At 46.4% G+C, this 21,096-nt stretch overlaps 1 protein-coding gene across 1 annotated transcript in view; it reads left to right on the top strand.

Moving 5' to 3' along the window:
* Positions 1-15,157: 15,157 nt before the first annotated feature.
* LOC137846962 (uncharacterized) overlaps positions 15,158-21,096 on the top strand; it is a 176,037-nt gene continuing 170,098 nt past the window's right edge. Inside the window, exon 1 of the mRNA XM_068665096.1 lies at positions 15,158-17,324. Coding sequence (XP_068521197.1) covers positions 15,413-17,324 — 1,912 coding nt within the window. The 5' untranslated portion in view covers positions 15,158-15,412. The remainder of the gene's footprint in view (positions 17,325-21,096) is intronic.

The raw sequence follows: 21,096 nt of genomic DNA, 5'->3' as shown, positions 1-21,096 counted from the left end.
TGACGTTCAAATCCTGAGTTGTCAGCGTGATAACACCACTAGGTAGCAACATGTGGTAAGAGTCTACCGCTGGAGGTGGCAAGATGAGAATGGGACACAAGTGTTCTTTAAACATTTCTGGTCGGCTTGTAATATGACAAGCCGTGAAGGAGAACTTGGTTGTAATTGTGAGTGGGAATCTAGTGCAGGAGCTTGGAAGTGTATATATACGATTACTAATGGGGCAGACATTGTAATAGGACCACTTGGTAATGAAAACACTCTGTATTTTCACATCACAAAGAATAAAAGAGAATGGGACGGTCCTTTTCCAAATGGGACGTGGGCTCTAAAGGGACATTATTGGGTGTGTGGCAAACAGGCCTACAAAAGGCTACCAAATGACTGGTCAGGAATATGCTATGTGGGGTACATAAGAACCTTGTTCTTTTTATTGTCACAAATACAAGGAAATCACTTAGGAATAAAATTATGTGATGATCTGAATAGAGAAAAATGATCTATTGATGCTTCCTTAGCCGGGGATAGTGCTCAAAAATGGAGAGAAAATGAATGGCCCCCTGAAAGAATCATACAGTATTATGGACGAGCTACCTGGAACCCGAATGAGGTAATATCCGGAGCCTGAGAACCTATTTATAATTTGAATCAAATAATTAGGTTGCAAGCTGTCCTCGAAATTATAACCAATCACACAGCGATGGCTTTGGATCTTTCAGCTGATCAGTCCACCCAGATGAGGAATGCTATCTTTCAACATAGAATGGTTTTAGACTATTTACTAGCAGAAGAGGGGTGTGTGTGTGGGAAACTAAATGATTCTAATTGTTGCTTACAAATTGACGATAATGGGAATGTGGTTAAACAGATAACAAAATAAATTAGAAAATTAGCCCACATCCCAGCACAAACTTGGAAGGGTATGGATTGGGATTTGTTTTCGTGGCTGCCCAGTGGACCATGGGATAAAAGGATGTTATTTTTACTTTTATGTGGTGTAATGATGTTATTATTCATACTTTGTATGATACCTTGCTTTACATTATTGATACGCCGGATAATAAATGGTACATTTGTAATGACTTCATTAAGAAAGGAAGGGGATATGTCAATTATGATGCTTAAGAATTGGACCCTCCAAGAACGGACTGATTAAATCCAGTTATTACTGACAAAAGTTGAAAAAGAGACACGAATTGAGGATATTAAAAAGAAGATAAGGGATTGTGAGGAATGTTTTAGCAATTCGTGTCAATAGAGAGCTTGAAGGGAAATGTGTTTGTAGGTTTTTCCTTGAAGTCTCTGTTATCTGGTGATTAAGGAGACATTGGGGAGGCAAGGATAATCCCCAGATAAGGAAGCAGCAGACGGACAGAGAAACAGATGTAAGGACTATAAATCTCGAAACAGAACATTGGAATTCATGATAAAGATACAACAAACAGAAGAATCAGCAAAAGCCAGCTCTTGCAATTAAGAAATGTGCCAACTCAGCTGAATCCTGACCAAAGGTGAAAAGTACACTGTGAGGAAGACTCAGAGTCTTCCTCCCAAAGACCACTGCCCACGTCCTGAAGACCCCTGCCCGCAATTCTTGGGAGGCTCTACACAGGCGCAAGGCACCAAAAAGCTAATTAGCATGAGAAGTGAGAGAAGGCGGGGATAGGTGATGAATATGTATAGGCGCTTGTAGAATACTAATAGATTGTATAAATCCAAGACTGCTTTCCGCTTTGGGTATGCACGATAGGTGGAGAGATCCCCCATGCATCCAGCGCTGCAATAAAGAATATAACACTTAAAGGAATTTCGGCTTCGATCTTTGAATCACTGGGGGGTTTCAGAATAACTGCTAACTATTATGACTATTGCATGGGACACTATGCAACTCCCTGATATCTGGCCAGGAGATTAAGGAGAAGGGGAAAGCTGAAGGATGGCTAAAAGACAAAGCTTGCAGGGAACGTTGCGCAAGCCTCTGACATACAGCCAAGATGGACAAAGGAGAAGGACAAGAAAAAATGCCTGAGAGGAAGACTATGAGCCTTCAGCATGAGAGACCCCCAGAGACCCCCAGAGGGACCACCAGAGACTGATACGCATGCTCCAGTAGGAGGGTTTGGATTCCGGAAACTAATTATAATAACCCTGTGGTTTTTTAGAAGTAGTAATGAATATGTATTAGCCTAGGAGCATAAAAATCAGCTACTTGATGTAACTGGTGTGCGTCTTGGTGGAGCAGAGACTCCCGGCGCACCCAGCGCTGTTTGCTTACCTCTATTCCTTTAATAGATTGTAAACTTTGATGATAATCCTATTTTGGGACTTAGCCATTTATAACACTACCACCAGATTAAATGGATATCTCACTTTTTGGTGGTTTAACCCGGCCGGCAGTTAAACACCACACAGCCGTTCGCTCACCCTCCCTACTCCCTCTCTGGGAGTAGGGAGGGTGAGAAATGGAAAGTGAAGCCCGTGAGTTGAGATAAAGACAGTTTAATAAGACAGGAAAATAATAGTAACAAAATAATAATAACAATAATAACAATAATAATACAATGGTGATAATAGGGAAATAATAATAATATGTACAAACAAGTGATGCACAATGCAATTGCTCACCACTCGCTGACCGATGCCCAGCCTCACCCCGAGCAGTCCGGCCCCCTCCCCCCGGCTAGCCACCCCTATATATTGTTTAGCATGACATCAGATGGTATGGAATACCCCTTTGGCTAGTTTGGGTCACCCAGCTCTTACTGCACCCCCAGCCTGCCCGTTGGCAGGACAGAGCAAAAGGCTGAGATGTCCTTGGCTTGGTGTAAGCACTGCTCTGCAACAATTAAAGCATCGGGGTGTTATCAGCACTCTTCTCATCCTAAGCCAAAACACAGCATTCCACCAGCTACTAGGAAGAAAATTAATTCTGTTCTAACTGAAACCAGGACATCTATCCACCCCTTATTCCATACCATTTATGTCATGCTCAGGTTACACTCTTTTCCATACATTCTAATTAGTCACCTATAGTAATCATGGTAGTGATAACATACATTATAATATATTAATTAACATGGTACAATTCAGTTCATGGGCTATTCTCACCCAGTATTAAATCTCCTTGAGGTACACACCGCACCTCTCCGTTCTTTTGCATCACCCACCAAGTGTATCCAGGTCCCTGAGCGAAAACAATTCCACGAATAGGTTTGCCTTTTCCTGAGGCAGGAGTAGCCCAGACTGTTTTACCCAGCATATTTTTTACATGCACTACAGGAACTTTATCCCCATCTACAGTACGTAACAGGTTTGATTGGGCAGGTCCAGCTCGGTTGGTAGATCCCCTAGTATTGACTAACCAGGTGGCCTTTGCCAAATGCATATCCCAGTTTTTGAACGTCCCAGCGCCCATTGCTTTCAAGGTAGTCTTTAACAGGCCATTGTATCGTTCAACTTTCCTGGAGGCTGGTGCATGATAGGGGATGTGATACACCCATTCAATACCATGTTCTTTGGCCCAAGTGTCTATAAGGTTGTTTCGGAAGTGAGTCCCATTGTCTGACTCTATTCTTTCTGGGGTGCCATGTCGCCATAGGACTTGCTTTTCAAGGCCCAGGATGGTGTTCTGGGCGGTGGCATGAGGCACAGGATATGTTTCCAGCCATCCGGTGGTTGCTTCCACCATTGTAAGTACGTGGCGCTTGCCATTGCGAGTTTGAGGGAGTGTGATGTAATCAATCTGCCAGGCCTCTCCATATTTATATTTCAGCCACCGTCCTCCATACCAAAGAGGCTTTGACCGTTTGGCTTGCTTGATTGCAGCACATGTTTCACAGTCATGAATAACCTGTGCTATAGCGTCCATGGTCAGGTCCACCCCTCGATCACGAGCCCATCTGTATGTTGCATCTCTACCTTGATGGCCTGAGGTGTCATGGGCCCATCGGGCTATAAATAATTCACCTTTATGCTGCCAATCCAGGTCCACCTGAGCTACTTCAATCTTAGCAGCCTGATCCACCTGCTGGTTGTTTTGATGTTCTTCAGTAGCCCGATTCTTGGGCACATGAGCATCTACGTGGCGTACTTTCACAGCCAGGTTCTCTACCCGAGCAGCAATATCTTGCCACAATGCAGCAGTCCTGATGGGTTTTCCCCTACGCTGCCAGTTGTTTTGCTTCCATTGCTGTAACCATCCCCACAGGGCATTTGCTACCATCCATGAATCGGTGTAGAGATAGAGAACTGGCCATTTTTCTCGTTCAGCAATGTCTAAAGCCAGCTGAATGGCTTTCACTTCTGCAAACTGACTCGATTCACCTTCTCCCTCAGCAGCTTCTGCAACTCGTTGCGTAGGACTCCATACAGCAGCCTTCCATCTCCGATGCTTCCCCACAATACGACAGGACCCATCAGTGAACAGGGCATATTTCTTTTCATTCTCTGGTAACTGGTTGTACAGTGGGGCTTCTTAAGCACGACCCACCTCCTCCTCTGATGATATCCCAAAGTATTTGCCTTCTGGCCAGTCCATGATCACTTCCAAGATTCCTGGGCGACTGGGGTTTCCTATTCGAGCCCGCTGAGTAATCAGTGCAACCCACTTGCTCCATGTAGCATCAGTTGCATGATGCGTAGAGGGGACCCTTCCCTTGAACATCCAGCCTAGTACTGGCAATCGGGGTGCTAGCAGGAGCTGAGCTTCAGTACCGACCACCTCCGAAGCAGATCGAACTCCTTCATATGCTGCCAATATCTCCTTTTCAGTTGGAGTATAGTGGGCCTCAGATCCTCTGTATCCCCGACTCCAAAACCCCAGAGGCCGACCTCGAGTTTCCCCAGGTTCTTTCTGCCAGAGGCTCCAGGTGGGGCCGTTCTCCCCGGCTGCAGTGTAGAGCACATTCTTTACATCTGGTCCTGTTCGAACTGGCCCAAGGGCTACTGCATGGACTATTTCCTGCTTGATTTGTTCAAAGGCTTGTCGTTGTTCAGGGCCCCATTCAAACTCATTCTTCTTACGGGTTACTTGGTAGAGCGGGTTTACAATCAGACTGTAATTTGGGATGTGCATTCTCCAAAACCCCACAACACCTAGGAAAGTCTGTGTTTCTTTTTTGTTAGTTGGTGGAGACATAGCTGTTATTTTGTTGATCACATCCATTGGGATTTGACGACGTCCATCTTGCCATTTTATTCCTAAAAACTGGATCTCTCGTGCAGGTCCTTTGACTTTATTTTGTTTTATGGCAAAACCGGCTTTCAGAAGGATTTGGACTATTTTCTTCCCTTTCTCGAAAACTTCCTCTGCTGTGTCACCCCACACAATAATGTCATCGATGTACTGCAGGTGTTCAGGAGCTTCCCCCTGCTCTAGCGCAGACTGGATCAGCCCATGGCAAATGGTAGGGCTGTGTTTCACCCCTGGGGCAGCCGATTCCAAGTATATTGGACTCCCCTCCAAGTGAAGGCAAATTGTGGCCTGCACTCTGCTGCTAGAGGGATGGAGAAAAATGCATTAGCGATATCAATTGTGGCGTACCACTTGGCTGCCTTCAACTCAAGTTCGTACTGAAGTTCCAGCATGTCCGGCACTGCAGCACTCAGTGGTGGCGTGACTTTGTTCAGGCCACGATAGTCCACTGTTAGTCTCCACTCGCCATTAGACTTTCGCACTGGCCATATGGGACTATTGAAAGGTGAATGGGTCTTGCTGATCACTCCTTGGCTCTCCAATTGACGAATTAGCTTATGGATGGGAATCAGGGAGTCTCGGTTAGTGCGATATTGCCGCCGGTGCACAGTTGTGGTAGCAATTGGCACTTGCTGTTCTTCGACCCTCAGCAACCCCACAACAGAAGGGTCCTCTGAGAGACCAGGCAAGGTAGATAATTGTTTAATGCCCTCTGTCTCTAAGGCAGCTATACCAAAAGCCTACCGGAACCCTTTTGGGTCCTTGCAATATCCTCTTCTAAGATAGTCTATGCCAAGGATACATGGAGCATCCGGGCCAGTCACAATGCAGTGCTTTTCCCACTCATTCCCAGTCAGACTCACTTCAGCCTCCAATACAGTCAACTGCTGAGATCCCCCTGTCACTCCACAAATATAGATGGGCTCTGGTCCTTTATAGCTCGATGGCATTATAGTACATTGTGCACCGGTGTCTACTAAAGCCTTATACTTCTGTGCGTCTGACGTGCCAGGCCATCGAATCCACACAGTCCAATAAACTCGATTGTCCCTTTCCTCCCCCTGGCTGGAGGCAGGGCCCCCCTAATCCTGGTCAGAATCTTCTTCGTTTCTGTGTTTGAAGGACTGTCTGCTGGAAGTTGGAGCAGCAAACTTTTCGGAGAATCCTTTTTTCCTGATTGTTTTCTTTTGCAACTCACGTACCCGTGCCTCTAGGGTTGCGGTAGATTTTCCATCCCATTTTCTCATGTCCTCTCCATGGTCTCGTAAGTAAAACCACAGGGTGGCACGGGGTGAGTACCCACCATATCGTCTTCCTTGTGTAGATGAACGCCTACCCCTGATAGCTGAGACACTGCTCTGTACAGGTACAGAGGAGAATAATCTCTCTTCAAGTTGGTGAAACTTTTCAGAAAGTGTTTTCTCCCAAGTGTTCTCTTTCGGTCGTTGGACACTGGTTGGTTCAGGTGGGGAGGAAGATAGATTCTCTTCAAGTTGGTGAACCTTTTCAGAAAGTTTCTCCACAGCTGAGACGCAGGCCTGTAAGGAAGAGGAGAGACTTTCTTCGTACTGCCGGAGTTGTTTAGCCACTTCATCCACTGTGGGTTCCTCATCCTCTTTCCAAGCCATTATTGCCAATGAGCTGGCATATGATGATGGTGCACTCCGTACAAACTTCCGCCACATGGGTCGTGTACACTTGACTTCATCTGGGTCTTTGGATGTTTGTCTGAGGTCTGGATCCTCATAAATCACTTCCCGTACGGCTAATTCCCTCAGGTACTGGATTCCCTTCTCCATAGTGGTCCACTTGCCTGGTAGACATAAAAGTTCTTCCTTGAAGGGATACCTTTCCCTCACAGCTGAGAGGAGACGCCTCCAGAGGCTGGTGGATTGTGCTCCATCTGCAATTGCTTTGTCAATGCCGGCGTCTCGAGCAAGGGATCCCAGCCGCTTGGCTTCCCTGCCGTCTAATTCCACACAATTGGCTCCAGAGTCCCAGCACCGGAGCAGCCAGGTGACAAGCTGCTCACCTATACAGCGACCAAAATCTTTTCGCACATCTCGTAGCTCACGCTCGTTTAGGCTTCGGGTAGTTACTGTTGATTTTTCGACATCCTCATCTTCCTCCTCCTGAATCCTTGATGGCCCAGCGTCGTCATCATCTTCGTCATCTCTATACCTAGTTTTGGCAGAAGCCTTACCTGGATTGGCAGAAGACTCTCTGCGTTCTAAACGACCTGAATCTCTATACCATTTTTTCACCTTCTCTACAGGGGCAGCTTGCACTGCTACTGCTCATTTCTCTGACCTTGTTACAGAGTCTGCCACAGAGGTTGGAATACCCTCTGCAGGGTCAACTTGCACTGCTACAGCTCGTTTCTCTGACACGGCCACAGGAGCTGGAGCGGCTGCAGGAGCTGGAGCAGTTGCAGGAACCGGAGCTGTAGCGGCTTCAGGAGCTGGAGCTGGAGCAGTTGCAGGAGCTGGGACTGGAGCAGCGGTAGGAGCTGGAGCTGGAGCGGCTGCAGGAGCTGGAGCTGGAGCGGCTGCAGGAGCTGGAGCTGGAGCAGTTGCAGGAACTGGGACTGGAGTAGCAGCCGGAGCTGGAACTGGAGCGGCTGCAGGAGCTGGGACTGGAGCGGCTGCAGGAACTGGGACTGGAGCGGCTGCAGGAGCTGGGACTGGAGCGGCTGCAGGAGCTGGGACTGGAGCGGCTGCAGGAACTGGGACTGGAGCACTTGCAGGAGCTGGGACTGGAGCGGCTGCAGGAGCTGGGACTGGAGCGGCTGCAGGAACTGGGACTGGAGCAGCTGCAGAGTCCACCGTAGGGGTCACAGTGGCCGTTGGATCTGTCACAGGGCTTGGAGTGGCCACAGGGTCTGTCACTAAGTTGATAGCAGTATCCATGGCAGCTCGATAGGCATGAGCCAGGCCCCAGCACGTTACAATGATTTGTGTTACTTTGGAACTGCCAGAATCATGACACCTTTTTTTCAAGCATTCTGCCAGTTTTTGAGGATTTTGCCATTGTTCAGGGGTGAATTTCCAACACACTGGGGGTGCCCACTGCTCTAGATGCCTGCCCATATCCACCCATACTCCCTGCCACCCACAACTATACTGCCTCCGGGCAGATCTCCGGATGAGCTTCCTAAGTAATTGTTTAACTTTAAGCAGAACCTGAAGTGCATTCAGGAGGCAGAACAACAAGACTATGGTGGTCTGAGTATCCCAAGAATATTCAATATCTTGGAGAGCTATTGTGACAAGCTCAGGGGATAAGAGGGTGGTGAAGGAGGAAGGCAGAGTGATCCAGGAGGATACAGGGGTGGTGAAGGAGAAAGGGAGAGTAAGCAAGTAAGGAAAAATATCCTCCCCTTTCCCCTCCACAGATTGACTCCCTAATGGAAAAAAACAATAGGTATAATTGCTAATAGTTTCCAAGATACAGTTTCCAAAGTACAGAGTCGACGATGTTACTGAATACAAATAACAAGTTAGAGTCATGACCACATATTTCATCGTCTCATAAGCCATTGCTACAACACACAGTACCATAATGATCTGAAACCAGGGCCTGGAGAGGATAAACAACACGACAGAGTGCAAATACGGAAAATAATGTACTATAATACTCAATTTGGAAAACAGGCGCAGCAGAGTTGAGATTAAAGCAATCAGCATCATGTCAAGTGACTATTAAGCAGGTCTAATCCTTACACCAATTTTAGTTTAACACACTCTGGTCAGATCTGCCGTTATCTCAACCTTTCGGGCCCCACGTTGGGCACCAAAAAGACTGTCGTGGTTTAACCCGGCCGGCAGTTAAACACCACGCAGCCGTTCGCTCACCCTCCCCCCTCCCTCTCTGGGACGGGGGAGAGAAATGGAAAGTGAAGCCCGTGAGTTGAGATAAAGACAGTTTAATAAGACAGGAAAATAATAGTAACAAAATAATAATAACAATAATAACAATAATAATACAATGGTGATAATAGGGAAATAATAATAATATGTACAAACAAGTGATGCACAATGCAATTGCTCACCACTCGCTGACCGATGCCCAGCCTCACCCCGAGCAGTCCGGCCCCCTCCCCCCGGCTAGCCACCCCTATATATTGTTTAGCATGACGTCAGATGGTATGGAATACCCCTTTGGCTAGTTTGGGTCACCTGTCCCGGGTCTGTCCCCTCCCAGCTCTTACTGCACCCCCAGCCTGCTCGTTGGCAGGACAGAGCAAAAGGCTGAGATGTCCTTGGCTTAGTATAAGCACTGCTCTGCAACAATTAAAGCATCGGGGTGTTATCAGCACTCTTCTCATCCTAAGCCAAAACACAGCATTCCACCAGCTACTAGGAAGAAAATTAATTCTGTTCTAACTGAAACCAGGACACTTTTCTAAAAAAATTGATTGCTTATTTCTTTGAAGAGACAGAACAGGCAATAAAAGGATTGCAAAGACAGGATAGACACCACCAGTTTTTGGCTGGAGTGTATGAGCTGGGGGTACTTTATGGTTTAAGTCATGATGCCATAAGTGCTCCTGAAGGATAAATGGGAGAAAACTAGTTTGTAGAAATGGTTCTGAAACAGCTCAGAGGATTTTAAGAAACAAAGTTGCGCAATTCTGTCTCCCTTAGGTCCCCAACCAGCCCTATCTAGCTGCAGTCATTCTCACTCAGCTAAGTCCCATTCAGCAAAGCATTTTACTCTGTGCTTAAATCCACCCCTGCTCAGCAAAATACAGAAGCATGTACTTGTGTTGGGTCTGTCTGGGATGGAGTCACCTTTCCCTGCAGCAGCTCACACAGTGCTGTGCTCTGCACTCGTAGCTGGAACAGCACTGATATCACTCCAGTGTTGTGTCTATTGCTGCGTAGTGCTGGCACAGCATCAGGACTCCTTCCAAGCCCCCAAGAGCCAGCAGGCTGGGGGTGGGCAAGTGATGGGGAGGGGACATCACCAGGACAGCTGACCTAAACCAACCAAAGACATATTCAATAACACCTGATGTCACACTCAGCAATAAAAGGGGGGGCTCTCGTGGAGGAGGGGGCTGTTCCTCTTGAACAACCACTACACATTTTGAGGCCCTGCTTTCCCAGGATGTGGATGAACATTGCTCGTTGATGGGAAGTAGAGAATAATTTTTTTTCCCTCTCTCTGTGCTTCCGCACGGACTTATTGTTTCTTTTGTTTCTTTTTCTCCTCATTCCCTTTCCCTTTAATTAAACCATTCTCATCTCAAACCTCGAGTTCTCTGTGTTGTATTTTCTTCCCCTTCCTCTTTGAGGAGAGGGGGAGTGAGAGAGCAGTTGTGGTGGAGTTCAGCTGCCCAGCTGAGTAAAACCACCACAGTACTCCATATTAAATGCATACTGAAATCTTTCTCCTAGGAGCCTCTTTACCAATCTGAAGCTCTGTGTCTAAATTCTAGGAAAAAGTGAACTGATGCCAGAAGGGTTTGGCCCATGCTGTAAGTGCTATCACAGTTTAAGAAGTACAACAACAAAAAATGCACTTTAAACATAGGATCTCAGTAGCCTAAACTTTGTGGCAGGTTCAAAATCACTATCCTTCTTGGACAGTGGAAATCCCTTTTGTTGGAGCTTTGTTAGGATCTCTGACTGGTTTTATGCAGAGATAAATATAGTGATTTCAAAAGATCTGTATTTTATTCACATTGATTTAACTTATTATTCACGTTGTTATGTTCAAAAAAAAAAGAAAAAAAAAAAAAGAGAGATTTACCTCATATCCAGGCCAGATGCAATGTCAGAGATATCAGAGATATGTGTTGTTTGAAGCTAGAATATCTGAATGTGTGGGACAAGGGTGCCATGCTTGTCTACATGTCACTGTCTGTGTAGCAAGGGCCAATGTGAATAAATGCAATGGATACATGTAGGCACAAAATCCAAATACTAACAGCTAAATGAAGGTGCAAAACTTTAACCAGTGAAAAATTCTGTGAGAATACCAAGTCTAAATAACTGAAAATATATCCCTCCCTATTGCTGGAAATAAACTGGAAAAGTCACAATATTTTTTGAACAACTCCATGACTACTAAAGTCCAAGAAGCTCCTGACACTAATTTCAGTGTGAGCAGAAAAGGCTGCCTAATTCTGAAAGACCACCTCCCAAATTCAATTGTCATCACAGACCAGGTCTTTCCTCTCCCTGGCACTTCCCATCTCAAATGAAGCGATTTCCTGTGGTTTGCTGCATGAGGACAGAACAAGGCAAGGGAAGAGAAGATAAAATGCTGTTTTCAGAGTCCAGCCTGTCAACGATTAAGTCCCTGGTTTGTGACATTTCCCCACCTGCCTGTAAGCTTTTCCTGTGATGGCTGCCATCCCCGCTAGGCCACCCCTATGCAGTGAGAGCTGGAAATCCAAGCTTTCCCAACAAGTAGTTAATAGACAGCAAACACGTGAACAGGTTTACATCTCTTCTGATGCATACCATCACTACACTATTGTTGGGGACCTACGGGGCTTACTGCTCAGCCCCGAGCTGGAGGAACGAGCAATGCAGTGTATCCACCAACCCTATTTCATGCAGCATGTGCATCTGCCTTAAAGTCACGGTTTGAACATCAGCTACATCTCACTGACATGGCATAAAATGTGTGACAAGATGAAAATCTGGTGTGATGCTCTAGGTCATGATATCATTATTACATGGCAATTATAATAATAAAATAGCACCAACTAAATGACGTTCAACGGCTGTGCTAAGAGTGGGTTGACTGAAATGTAATGACTATGTATTGTGGCGTAATTGCCTCAGGTAACTAGGAAAATTAAACTAATATTCACATTTTAAAGAAAATGTACAGCATTGAAGAGGCTTTCAGGGTAGGCGTAGACTTGAGTTTTCCCTAGGCTTCCAACCTGAGATGCTATTGCACTGAGGAAACCTGATGTGCTGGCACTAAGTAACAATACGGAACGTAGAGTGGAGTGGAGACACCACGGCTAGGCTTTGTAACCAGGTGGGGACTCTATTGTTCTTGTGCACACCGAGAACAATAAGCTGCACTTTTTGCTACCCTGAGCCAACGACCTGTCATGTTTTAACAAATGCTGTACCCTAGTGTACTTTTTCTCATTATAATATCATTATAATACCAAAACACAACCCCATCCCAAAAGCTACCAGCCTTCAAGGTGCAACCACCCCTCACCGAGCACGCACTCTGAATTTCTCGGAGCCTATTACTTTAAACGGAGACAGGAAAACTTTTCACCAATCATAATGTCCTGGTTTCAGTTAGAACACAATTAATTTTCTTCCTAGTAGCTGGTGGAATGCTGTGTCTTGGCTTAGGATGAGAAGAGTGATGATAATACCCCGATGCTTTAATTGTTGCAGAGCAGTGCTTATACTAAGCCAAGGACATCTCAGCCTTTTGCTCTGTCCTGCCAACGAGCAGGCTGGGGGTGCAGTAAGAGCTGGGAGGGGACAGACCCGGGACAGGTGACCCAAACTAGCCAAAGGGGTATTCCATACCATCTGACGTCATGCTAAACAATATATAGGGGTGGCTAGCCGGGGGGAGGGGGCCGGACTGCTCGGGGTGAGGCTGGGCATCGGTCAGCAGGTGGTGAGCAATTGCATTGTGCATCACTTGTTTGTACATATTATTATTACTTTCCTATTATCACCATTGTATTATTATTATTATTATTGTTATTATTTTTTTTTGTTATTATTATTTTCCTGTCTTATTAAACTGTCTTTATCTCAACTCACGGGCTTCACTTTCCATTTCCCTCCCCCGTCCCAGAGAGGGAGGGGGGAGGGTGAGCGAACGGCTGCGTGGTGTTTAGCTGCCGGCCGGGTTAAACCACGACAGTCTTTTTGGTGCCCAACGTGGGGCCCGAAAGGTTGAGATAACGGCAGATCTGACCAGAGTGTGTTAAACTAAAATTGGTGTAAGGATTAGATCTGCTTAATAGTCACTTGACATGATACTGATTGCTTTAATCTCAACTCTGCTGCGCCTGTTTTCCAAATTGAGTATTATAGTACATTATTTTCCGTATTTGCTCTCTGTCGTGTGATGTCGAAAAATCAACAGTAACTACCCGAAGCCTAAACGAGTGCGAGCTACGAGATGTGCGAAAAGATTTTGGTCGCTGTATAGGTGAGCAGCTTGTCACCTGGCTGCTCCGGTGCTGGGACTCTGGAGCCAATTGTGTGGAATTAGACGGCAGGGAAGCCAAGCGGCTGGGATCCCTTGCTCGAGACGCCGGCATTGACAAAGCAATTGCAGATGGAGCACAATCCACCAGCCTCTGGAGGCGTCTCCTCTCAGCTGTGAGGGAAAGGTATCCCTTCAAGGAAGAACTTTTATGTCTACCAGGCAAGTGGACCACTATGGAGAAGGGAATCCAGTACCTGAGGGAATTAGCCGTACGGGAAGTGATTTATGAGGATCCAGACCTCAGACAAACATCCAAAGACCCAGATGAAGTCAAGTGTACACGACCCATGTGGCGGAAGTTTGTACGGAGTGCACCATCATCATATGCCAGCTCATTGGCAATAATGGCCTGGAAAGAGGATGAGGAACCCACAGTGGATGAAGTGGCTAAACAACTCCGGCAGTACGAAGAAAGTCTCTCCTCTTCCTTACAGGCCTGCGTCTCAGCTGTGGAGAAACTTTCTGAAGAGGTCCACCAACTTAAAGAGAATCTATCTTCCCCCCAACCTGAACCAACCAGTGTCCAACGACCGAAAGAGAACACTTGGGAGAAACTTTCTGAAAAGTTTCCCAACTTGAAGAGAGATTATTCTCCTCTGTACCTGTACAGAGCAGTGTCTCAGCTATCAGGGGTAGGCGTTCATCTACACAAGGAAGACGATATGGTGGGTACTCACCCCGTGCCACCCTGTGGTTTTACTTACGAGACCATGGAGAGGACATGAGAAAATGGGATGGAAAATCTACCGCAACCCTAGAGGCACGGGTACGTGAGTTGCAAAAGAAAACAATCAGGAAAAAGGGATTCTCCGAAAAGTTTGCTGCTCCAACTTCCAGCAGACAGTCCTTCAAACACAGAAACGAAGAAGATTCTGACCAGGATTAGGGGGGCCCTGCCTCCAGCCAGGGGGAGGAAAGGGACAATCGAGTTTATTGGACTGTGTGGATTCGATGGCCTGGCACGTCAGACGCACAGAAGTATAAGGCTTTAGTAGACACCGGTGCACAATGTACTATAATGCCATCGAGCTATAAAGGACCAGAGCCCATCTATATTTGTGGAGTGACAGGGGGATCTCAGCAGTTGACTGTATTGGAGGCTGAAGTGAGTCTGACTGGGAATGAGTGGGAAAAGCACTGCATTGTGACTGGCCCGGATGCTCCATGTATCCTTGGCATAGACTATCTTAGAAGAGGATATTGCAAGGACCCAAAAGGGTTCCGGTAGGCTTTTGGTATAGCTGCCTTAGAGACAGAGGGCATTAAACAATTATCTACCTTGCCTGGTCTCTCAGAGGACCCCTCTGTTGTGGGGTTGCTGAGGGTCGAAGAACAGCAAGTGCCAATTGCTACCACAACTGTGCACCGGCGGCAATATCGCACTAACCGAGACTCCCTGATTCCCATCCATAAGCTAATTCGTCAATTGGAGAGCCAAGGAGTGATCAGCAAGACCCATTCACCTTTCAATAGTCCCATATGGCCAGTGCGAAAGTCTAATGGCGAGTGGAGACTAACAGTGGACTATCGTGGCCTGAACAAAGTCACGCCACCACTGAGTGCTGCAGTGCCGGACATGCTGGAACTTCAGTACGAACTTGAGTTGAAGGCAGCCAAGTGGTACGCCACAATTGATATCGCTAATGCATTTTTCTCCATCCCTCTAGCAGCAGAGTGCAGGCCACAATTTGCCTTCACTTGGAGGGGAGTCCAATATACTTGGAATCGGCTGCCCCAGGGGTGAAACACAGCCCTACCATTTGCCATGGGCTGATCCAGTCTGCGCTAGAGCAGGGGGAAGCTCCTGAACACCTGCAGTACATCGATGACATTATTGTGTGGGGTGACACAGCAGAGGAAGTTTTCGAGAAAGGGAAGAAAATAGTCCAAATCCTTCTGAAAGCCGGTTTTGCCATAAAACAAAATAAAGTCAAAGGACCTGCACGAGAGATCCAGTTTTTAGGAATAAAATGGCAAGATGGACGTCGTCAAATCCCAATGGATGTGATCAACAAAATAACAGCTATGTCTCCACCAACTAACAAAAAAGAAACACAGACTTTCCTAGGTGTTGTGGGGTTTTGGAGAATGCACATCCCAAATTACAGTCTGATTGTAAACCCGCTCTACCAAGTAACCCGTAAGAAGAATGAGTTTGAATGGGGCCCTGAACAACGACAAGCCTTTGAACAAATCAAGCAGGAAATAGTCCATGCAGTAGCCCTTGGGCCAGTTCGAACAGGACCAGATGTAAAGAATGTGCTCTACACTGCAGCCGGGGAGAACGGCCCCACCTGGAGCCTCTGGCAGAAAGAACCTGGGGAAACTCGAGGTCGGCCTCTGGGGTTTTGGAGTCGGGGATACAGAGGATCTGAGGCCCACTATACTCCAACTGAAAAGGAGATATTGGCAGCATATGAAGGAGTTCGATCTGCTTCGGAGGTGGTCGGTACTGAAGCTCAGCTCCTGCTAGCACCCCGATTGCCAGTACTAGGCTGGATGTTCAAGGGAAGGGTCCCCTCTACGCATCATGCAACTGATGCTACATGGAGCAAGTGGGTTGCACTGATTACTCAGCGGGCTCGAATAGGAAACCCCAGTCGCCCAGGAATCTTGGAAGTGATCATGGACTGGCCAGAAGGCAAATACTTTGGGATATCATCAGAGGAGGAGGTAGGTCGTGCTGAAGAAGCCCCACTGTACAACCAGTTACCAGAGAATGAAAAGAAATATGCCCTGTTCACTGATGGGTCCTGTCGTATTGTGGGGAAGCATCGGAGATGGAAGGCTGCTGTATGGAGTCCTACGCAACGAGTTGCAGAAGCTGCTGAGGGAGAAGGTGAATCGAGTCAGTTTGCAGAAGTGAAAGCCATTCAGCTGGCTTTAGACATTGCTGAACGAGAAAAATGGCCAGTTTTCTATCTCTACACCGATTCATGGATGGTAGCAAATGCCCTGTGGGGATGGTTACAGCAATGGAAGCAAAACAACTGGCAGCGCAGGGGAAAACCCATCTGGGCTGCTGCATTGTGGCAAGATATTGCTGCTCGGGTAGAGAACCTGGCTGTGAAAGTACGCCACGTAGATGCTCATGTGGCCAAGAATCGGGCTACTGAAGAACATCAAAACAACCAGCAGGTGGATCAGGCTGCTAAGACTGAAGTAGCTCAGGTGGACCTGGATTGGCAGCATAAAGGTGAATTATTTATAGCCCGATGGGCCCATGACACCTCAGGCCATCAAGGTAGAGATGCAACATACAGATGGGCTCGTGATCGAGGGGTGGACCTGACCATGGACGCTATAGCACAGGTTATTCATGACTGTGAAACATGTGCTGCAATCAAGCAAGCCAAACGGTCAAAGCCTCTTTGGTATGGAGGACGATGGCTGAAATATAAATATGGAGAGGCCTGGCAGATTGATTACATCACACTCCCTCAAACTCGCAATGGCAAGCGCCACGCACTTACAATGGTGGAAACAACAACCGGATGGCTGGAAACATATCCTGTGCCTCATGCCACCGCCCAGAACACCATCCTGGGCCTTGAAAAGCAAGTCCTATGGCGACATGGCACCCCAGAAAGAATAGAGTCAGACAATGGGACTCACTTCCGAAACAACCTTATAGACACTTGGGCCAAAGAACATGGTATTGAATGGGTGTATCACATCCCCTATCATGCACCAGCCTCTGGGAAAGTTGAACGATACAATGGCCTGTTAAAGACTACCTTGAAAGCAATGGGCGCTGGGACGTTCAAAAACTGGGATACGCATTTGGCAAAGGCCACCTGGTTAGTCAATACTAGGGGATCTACCAACCGAGCTGGTCCTGCCCAATCAAACCTGTTACGTACTGTAGATGGGGATAAAGTTCCTGTAGTGCATGTAAAAAATATGCTGGGTAAAACAGTCTGGGCTACTCCTGCCTCAGGAAAAGGCAAACCTATTCGTGGAATTGTTTTCGCTCAGGGACCTGGATACACTTGGTGGGTGATGCAAAAGAACGGAGAGGTCCGGTGTGTACCTCAAGGAGATTTAATACTGGGTGAGAATAGCCCATAAACTGAATTGTACCATGTTAATTAATATATTATACTGTATGTTATCACTACCATGATTACTATAGGTGACTAATTAGAATGTATGGAAAAGAGTGTAACCTGAGCATGACATAAATGGTATGGAATAAGGGGTGGATAGATGTCCTGGTTTCAGTTAGAACACAATTAATTTTCTTCCTAATAGCTGGTGGAATGCTGTGTTTTGGCTTAGGATGAGAAGAGTGCTGATAACACCCCGATGCTTTAATTGTTGCAGAGCAGTGCTTATACTAAGCCAAGGACATCTCAGTTTCTTGCTCTGTCCTGCCAACGAGCAGGCTGGGGGTGCAGTAAGAGCTGGGAGGGGACAGACCCGGGACAGGTGACCCAAACTAGCCAAAGGGGTATTCCATACCATCTGACGTCATGCTAAACAATATATAGGGGTGGCTAGCCGGGGGGAGGGGGCCGGACTGCTCGGGGTGAGGCTGGGCATCGGTCAGCGGGTGGTGAGCAATTGCATTGTGCATCACTTGTTTGTACATATTATTATTACTTTCCTATTATCACCATTGTATTATTATTATTATTATTGTTATTATTTTTTTTTGTTATTATTATTTTCCTGTCTTATTAAACTGTCTTTATCTCAACTCACGGGCTTCACTTTCCATTTCCCTCCCCCGTCCCAGAGAGGGAGGGGGGAGGGTGAGCGAACGGCTGCGTGGTGTTTAGCTGCCGGCCGGGTTAAACCACGACACATAACTAAGATATGCTTGACTAGAGTCACTCAAGCTCCACCTAAAAGACAGAAAATAATATAAATTGGCGTAAGTGAGAGGGGATGTTAGGGAAGATACCATTGTTAGGGAAGATACCATCATGAGGGAATATACCATCCTGACTTTTGGGATCAGTCGACAGGCTGAACCTCTCTTCCCCCCCCCCCCGCCCACTGGGACACATTTGGGAGAGATTTGAATACTTGGTTATACTGGGTGTCTCCACGGAAACTTAGAAATCTCTAGAGTCTTCGTGCCTTTTAACGCATTAATAGCCAGACTATGTACCTGTGTATTTCATGCATGCTAGCTTGCTTTTGCAGACAGTAATTATTGCCAGCAATCCGAAGAACCTGTGTACCTGTTGCTGTAATAAATTGCAGTTAATTGCATTATTCCTAGCCGTGATAGTTCTCATTGAATGTTATGTTGGTGTGTTATGTTGGTGAATCCGTGACTGCGGTAGTTTGGTGCTCTGAATCTGACCGGATCCATATCGGTTAATATGTTAGTGGTGAATCTGTGACTGTGACCCTGAATCCGACCAGACTCATAATGGTTAATTTGCTATACCCCTTAACATGACATGTATCACTATTAGAGAGCTGCTGAGTCCCGGAGAATCTCTGCTAATGAACAATTGGAATTTAACTAGCAAACAATGATTTTTGTGACTGAATGTGAAAGATGAACTCATTGCTACCATTTGATTATTAAGAGCTTATGTATTAATCTTCAATCATTTTAATAGATTTATTTTCCTTATTGTAGAATACAACAATAGAAGTGCTGTGAATAGTAATTTCCTAATAATAACCCTAATAATGCTAATAATACCATAGTCTTATTTAATCTAATTTAAATAGTCAGCAAAAAAACTTACTTAGAACCATGTGGATTTTGTTGGCAGAAGGATTCTCATTACAAAATTAATTTGCTTTCAAACTCCTTTGGCATGCTGAAGTCAAAGCCCCTCACGTTTTATGAACCACACTGCAGCCCCAAATCTGCAAAATCTTTAGGGAAGCACTAATGTGTTGTGTTTAGTAGGGATGGATTTTAAGCACGTGCTTATAGACTTTGTTGAATTGGGCTTTCTCAAGTCTTTGGGCAGGGTCTCGCTTTTTAAATGAGATTGATTTTGCATCCAAGTCAGGGTGCTCTCAGTCAATTTAGTTTCCCAGTGAAGACTCTGCAAGTGGCTGTAGGAATTAACAGGGAGTAGGTGAAGTCCACATGGCAAAGATTCAGCTGAAATCAACTGGTAAAGCCTGTCTGACAGACCAGACTCTGAGCCTATAGTAAATTTTCATGACTCCACTTGCACTTTTAATATCACGTATCAGAAAGAAATCGTCTGAAAGCATGTCACCCAAGTATGGACTTGCCTCAGTAGTATTTAAACTAAACTCCATCATCAATTATTTCTAAATTGGATCCACCCTGAAGTTTCAATCCATTTCCTTCACATATAAACATGAGGAAACTTGGCAGAAATAATCCTTCAAGGGAAGAATTCAGAGTGAGCCCCTTAACTGCCAGCCCTGTTTTGTCTGTGTGTTACACAGATGGCTTTGTATATCAGTCATATTTGTTGTGCACTCACAAAGGCAAGCTTGCCAGGTTTGGGTTGGTAGCCTGAATATATGACGCATCTCAGGGGAAGAGGGCTGGATTCTCTCATGGCTGACACATAACACTGCAAGCTTGACTCTGACTGCAGCATCTTCATTAGGGGCAAGGGGTATGACAGCAGCAATTAGGTCCGAAGGGTGGACTATTTACAGGGCTGACAGGCTAAAAAAAACCTTTCCTGCCCAGAGACAGAGAAGAGTGGATGTCATAGAGGTTGAATAAGCTTGGTAGTAGACATTGTCATTTTTCATGAAAAGTCCCTTTTCAGACTCAAACATCAAGTTCAAAGTAAGCAGGATGGGCTGAACTCACAGGGAAGGTAAAATGCCATGGTAGCTGCGAAATTCACTGGTGCTGACAGCAATTTCTTGCAGGAGGCATCACAGGTGCCTGTCAGACAATCAACAGGATTTTCTTGCTTACATTTGTCTGCCCACAAGCCTCGGTGCCAAATGTGCAGGATGTCCCTGTGCAGGAGAGGACTATGCTGCAGGAACCCAGTTAGGTGACCGCACACAGGTAAACCCTATGCAGTTCTCCTTAGAGCAGATCCCCAAAGCCACTGTAGGCAACTCGAAACCTGCTCTGACTCATGCTGCCTGCTCATGCTGTCAGTGCCCATGGGGAAAGACAGGGCATGAGGAAGCCCTAGGCCATGCCCCACGTCTGCACTGCAAGCACAGGAAGCGTGGAGTTGGTAGGAGCTGTCACTGAGGAGTCCCCCATGAGCATCTCCCTCTCAATGTGATCGGAGTGGACCAGGGGATGATTGCACCGCTTGGTTTATCCCTGAGTCTGTGGGGATTCAGCTATTCCCACCCGCCTATGCTCCCACCAGGCATTGCAGAGGGGAGCACGCTCCTTTGGGATGCCCTTGCTGCAGAGCGATCCCCAGGTGTCACGCAGACTGCTGGGCAGAGAGGTTGTTAAAAATAACGTTAGAAGGAGACTGCAGAGCACGGTGAAGTTGAAGACAGGACTTTCAGAGAGCACAGTTTATCAGGAAGACAGCTACTTTTTATAGTATGCCTGGCATAGCTGATGGCAAAGACATTTGACATTTAGACCTGATTGAGTGGCAGGCGGGGAGGAGGAAGCCAGAGATAATGTAAGCAAATCATTTCAAAAACTGAGTTAGGAAGGGATAGCTTTGGGGGAAAGTTGTGTAGCTTTGGCTGGACTTTTTGTCTTTTTCATGCTTCTTGAGGGGCTGGAG

This window comes from Anas acuta, chromosome W, assembly GCF_963932015.1.
Source record: "Anas acuta chromosome W, bAnaAcu1.1, whole genome shotgun sequence".
Classification (NCBI taxonomy): domain Eukaryota; kingdom Metazoa; phylum Chordata; class Aves; order Anseriformes; family Anatidae; genus Anas; species Anas acuta.
The sequence above is the reverse complement of the archived record's forward strand: the minus strand, read 5'-3'. Positions and strand labels throughout refer to the sequence as shown.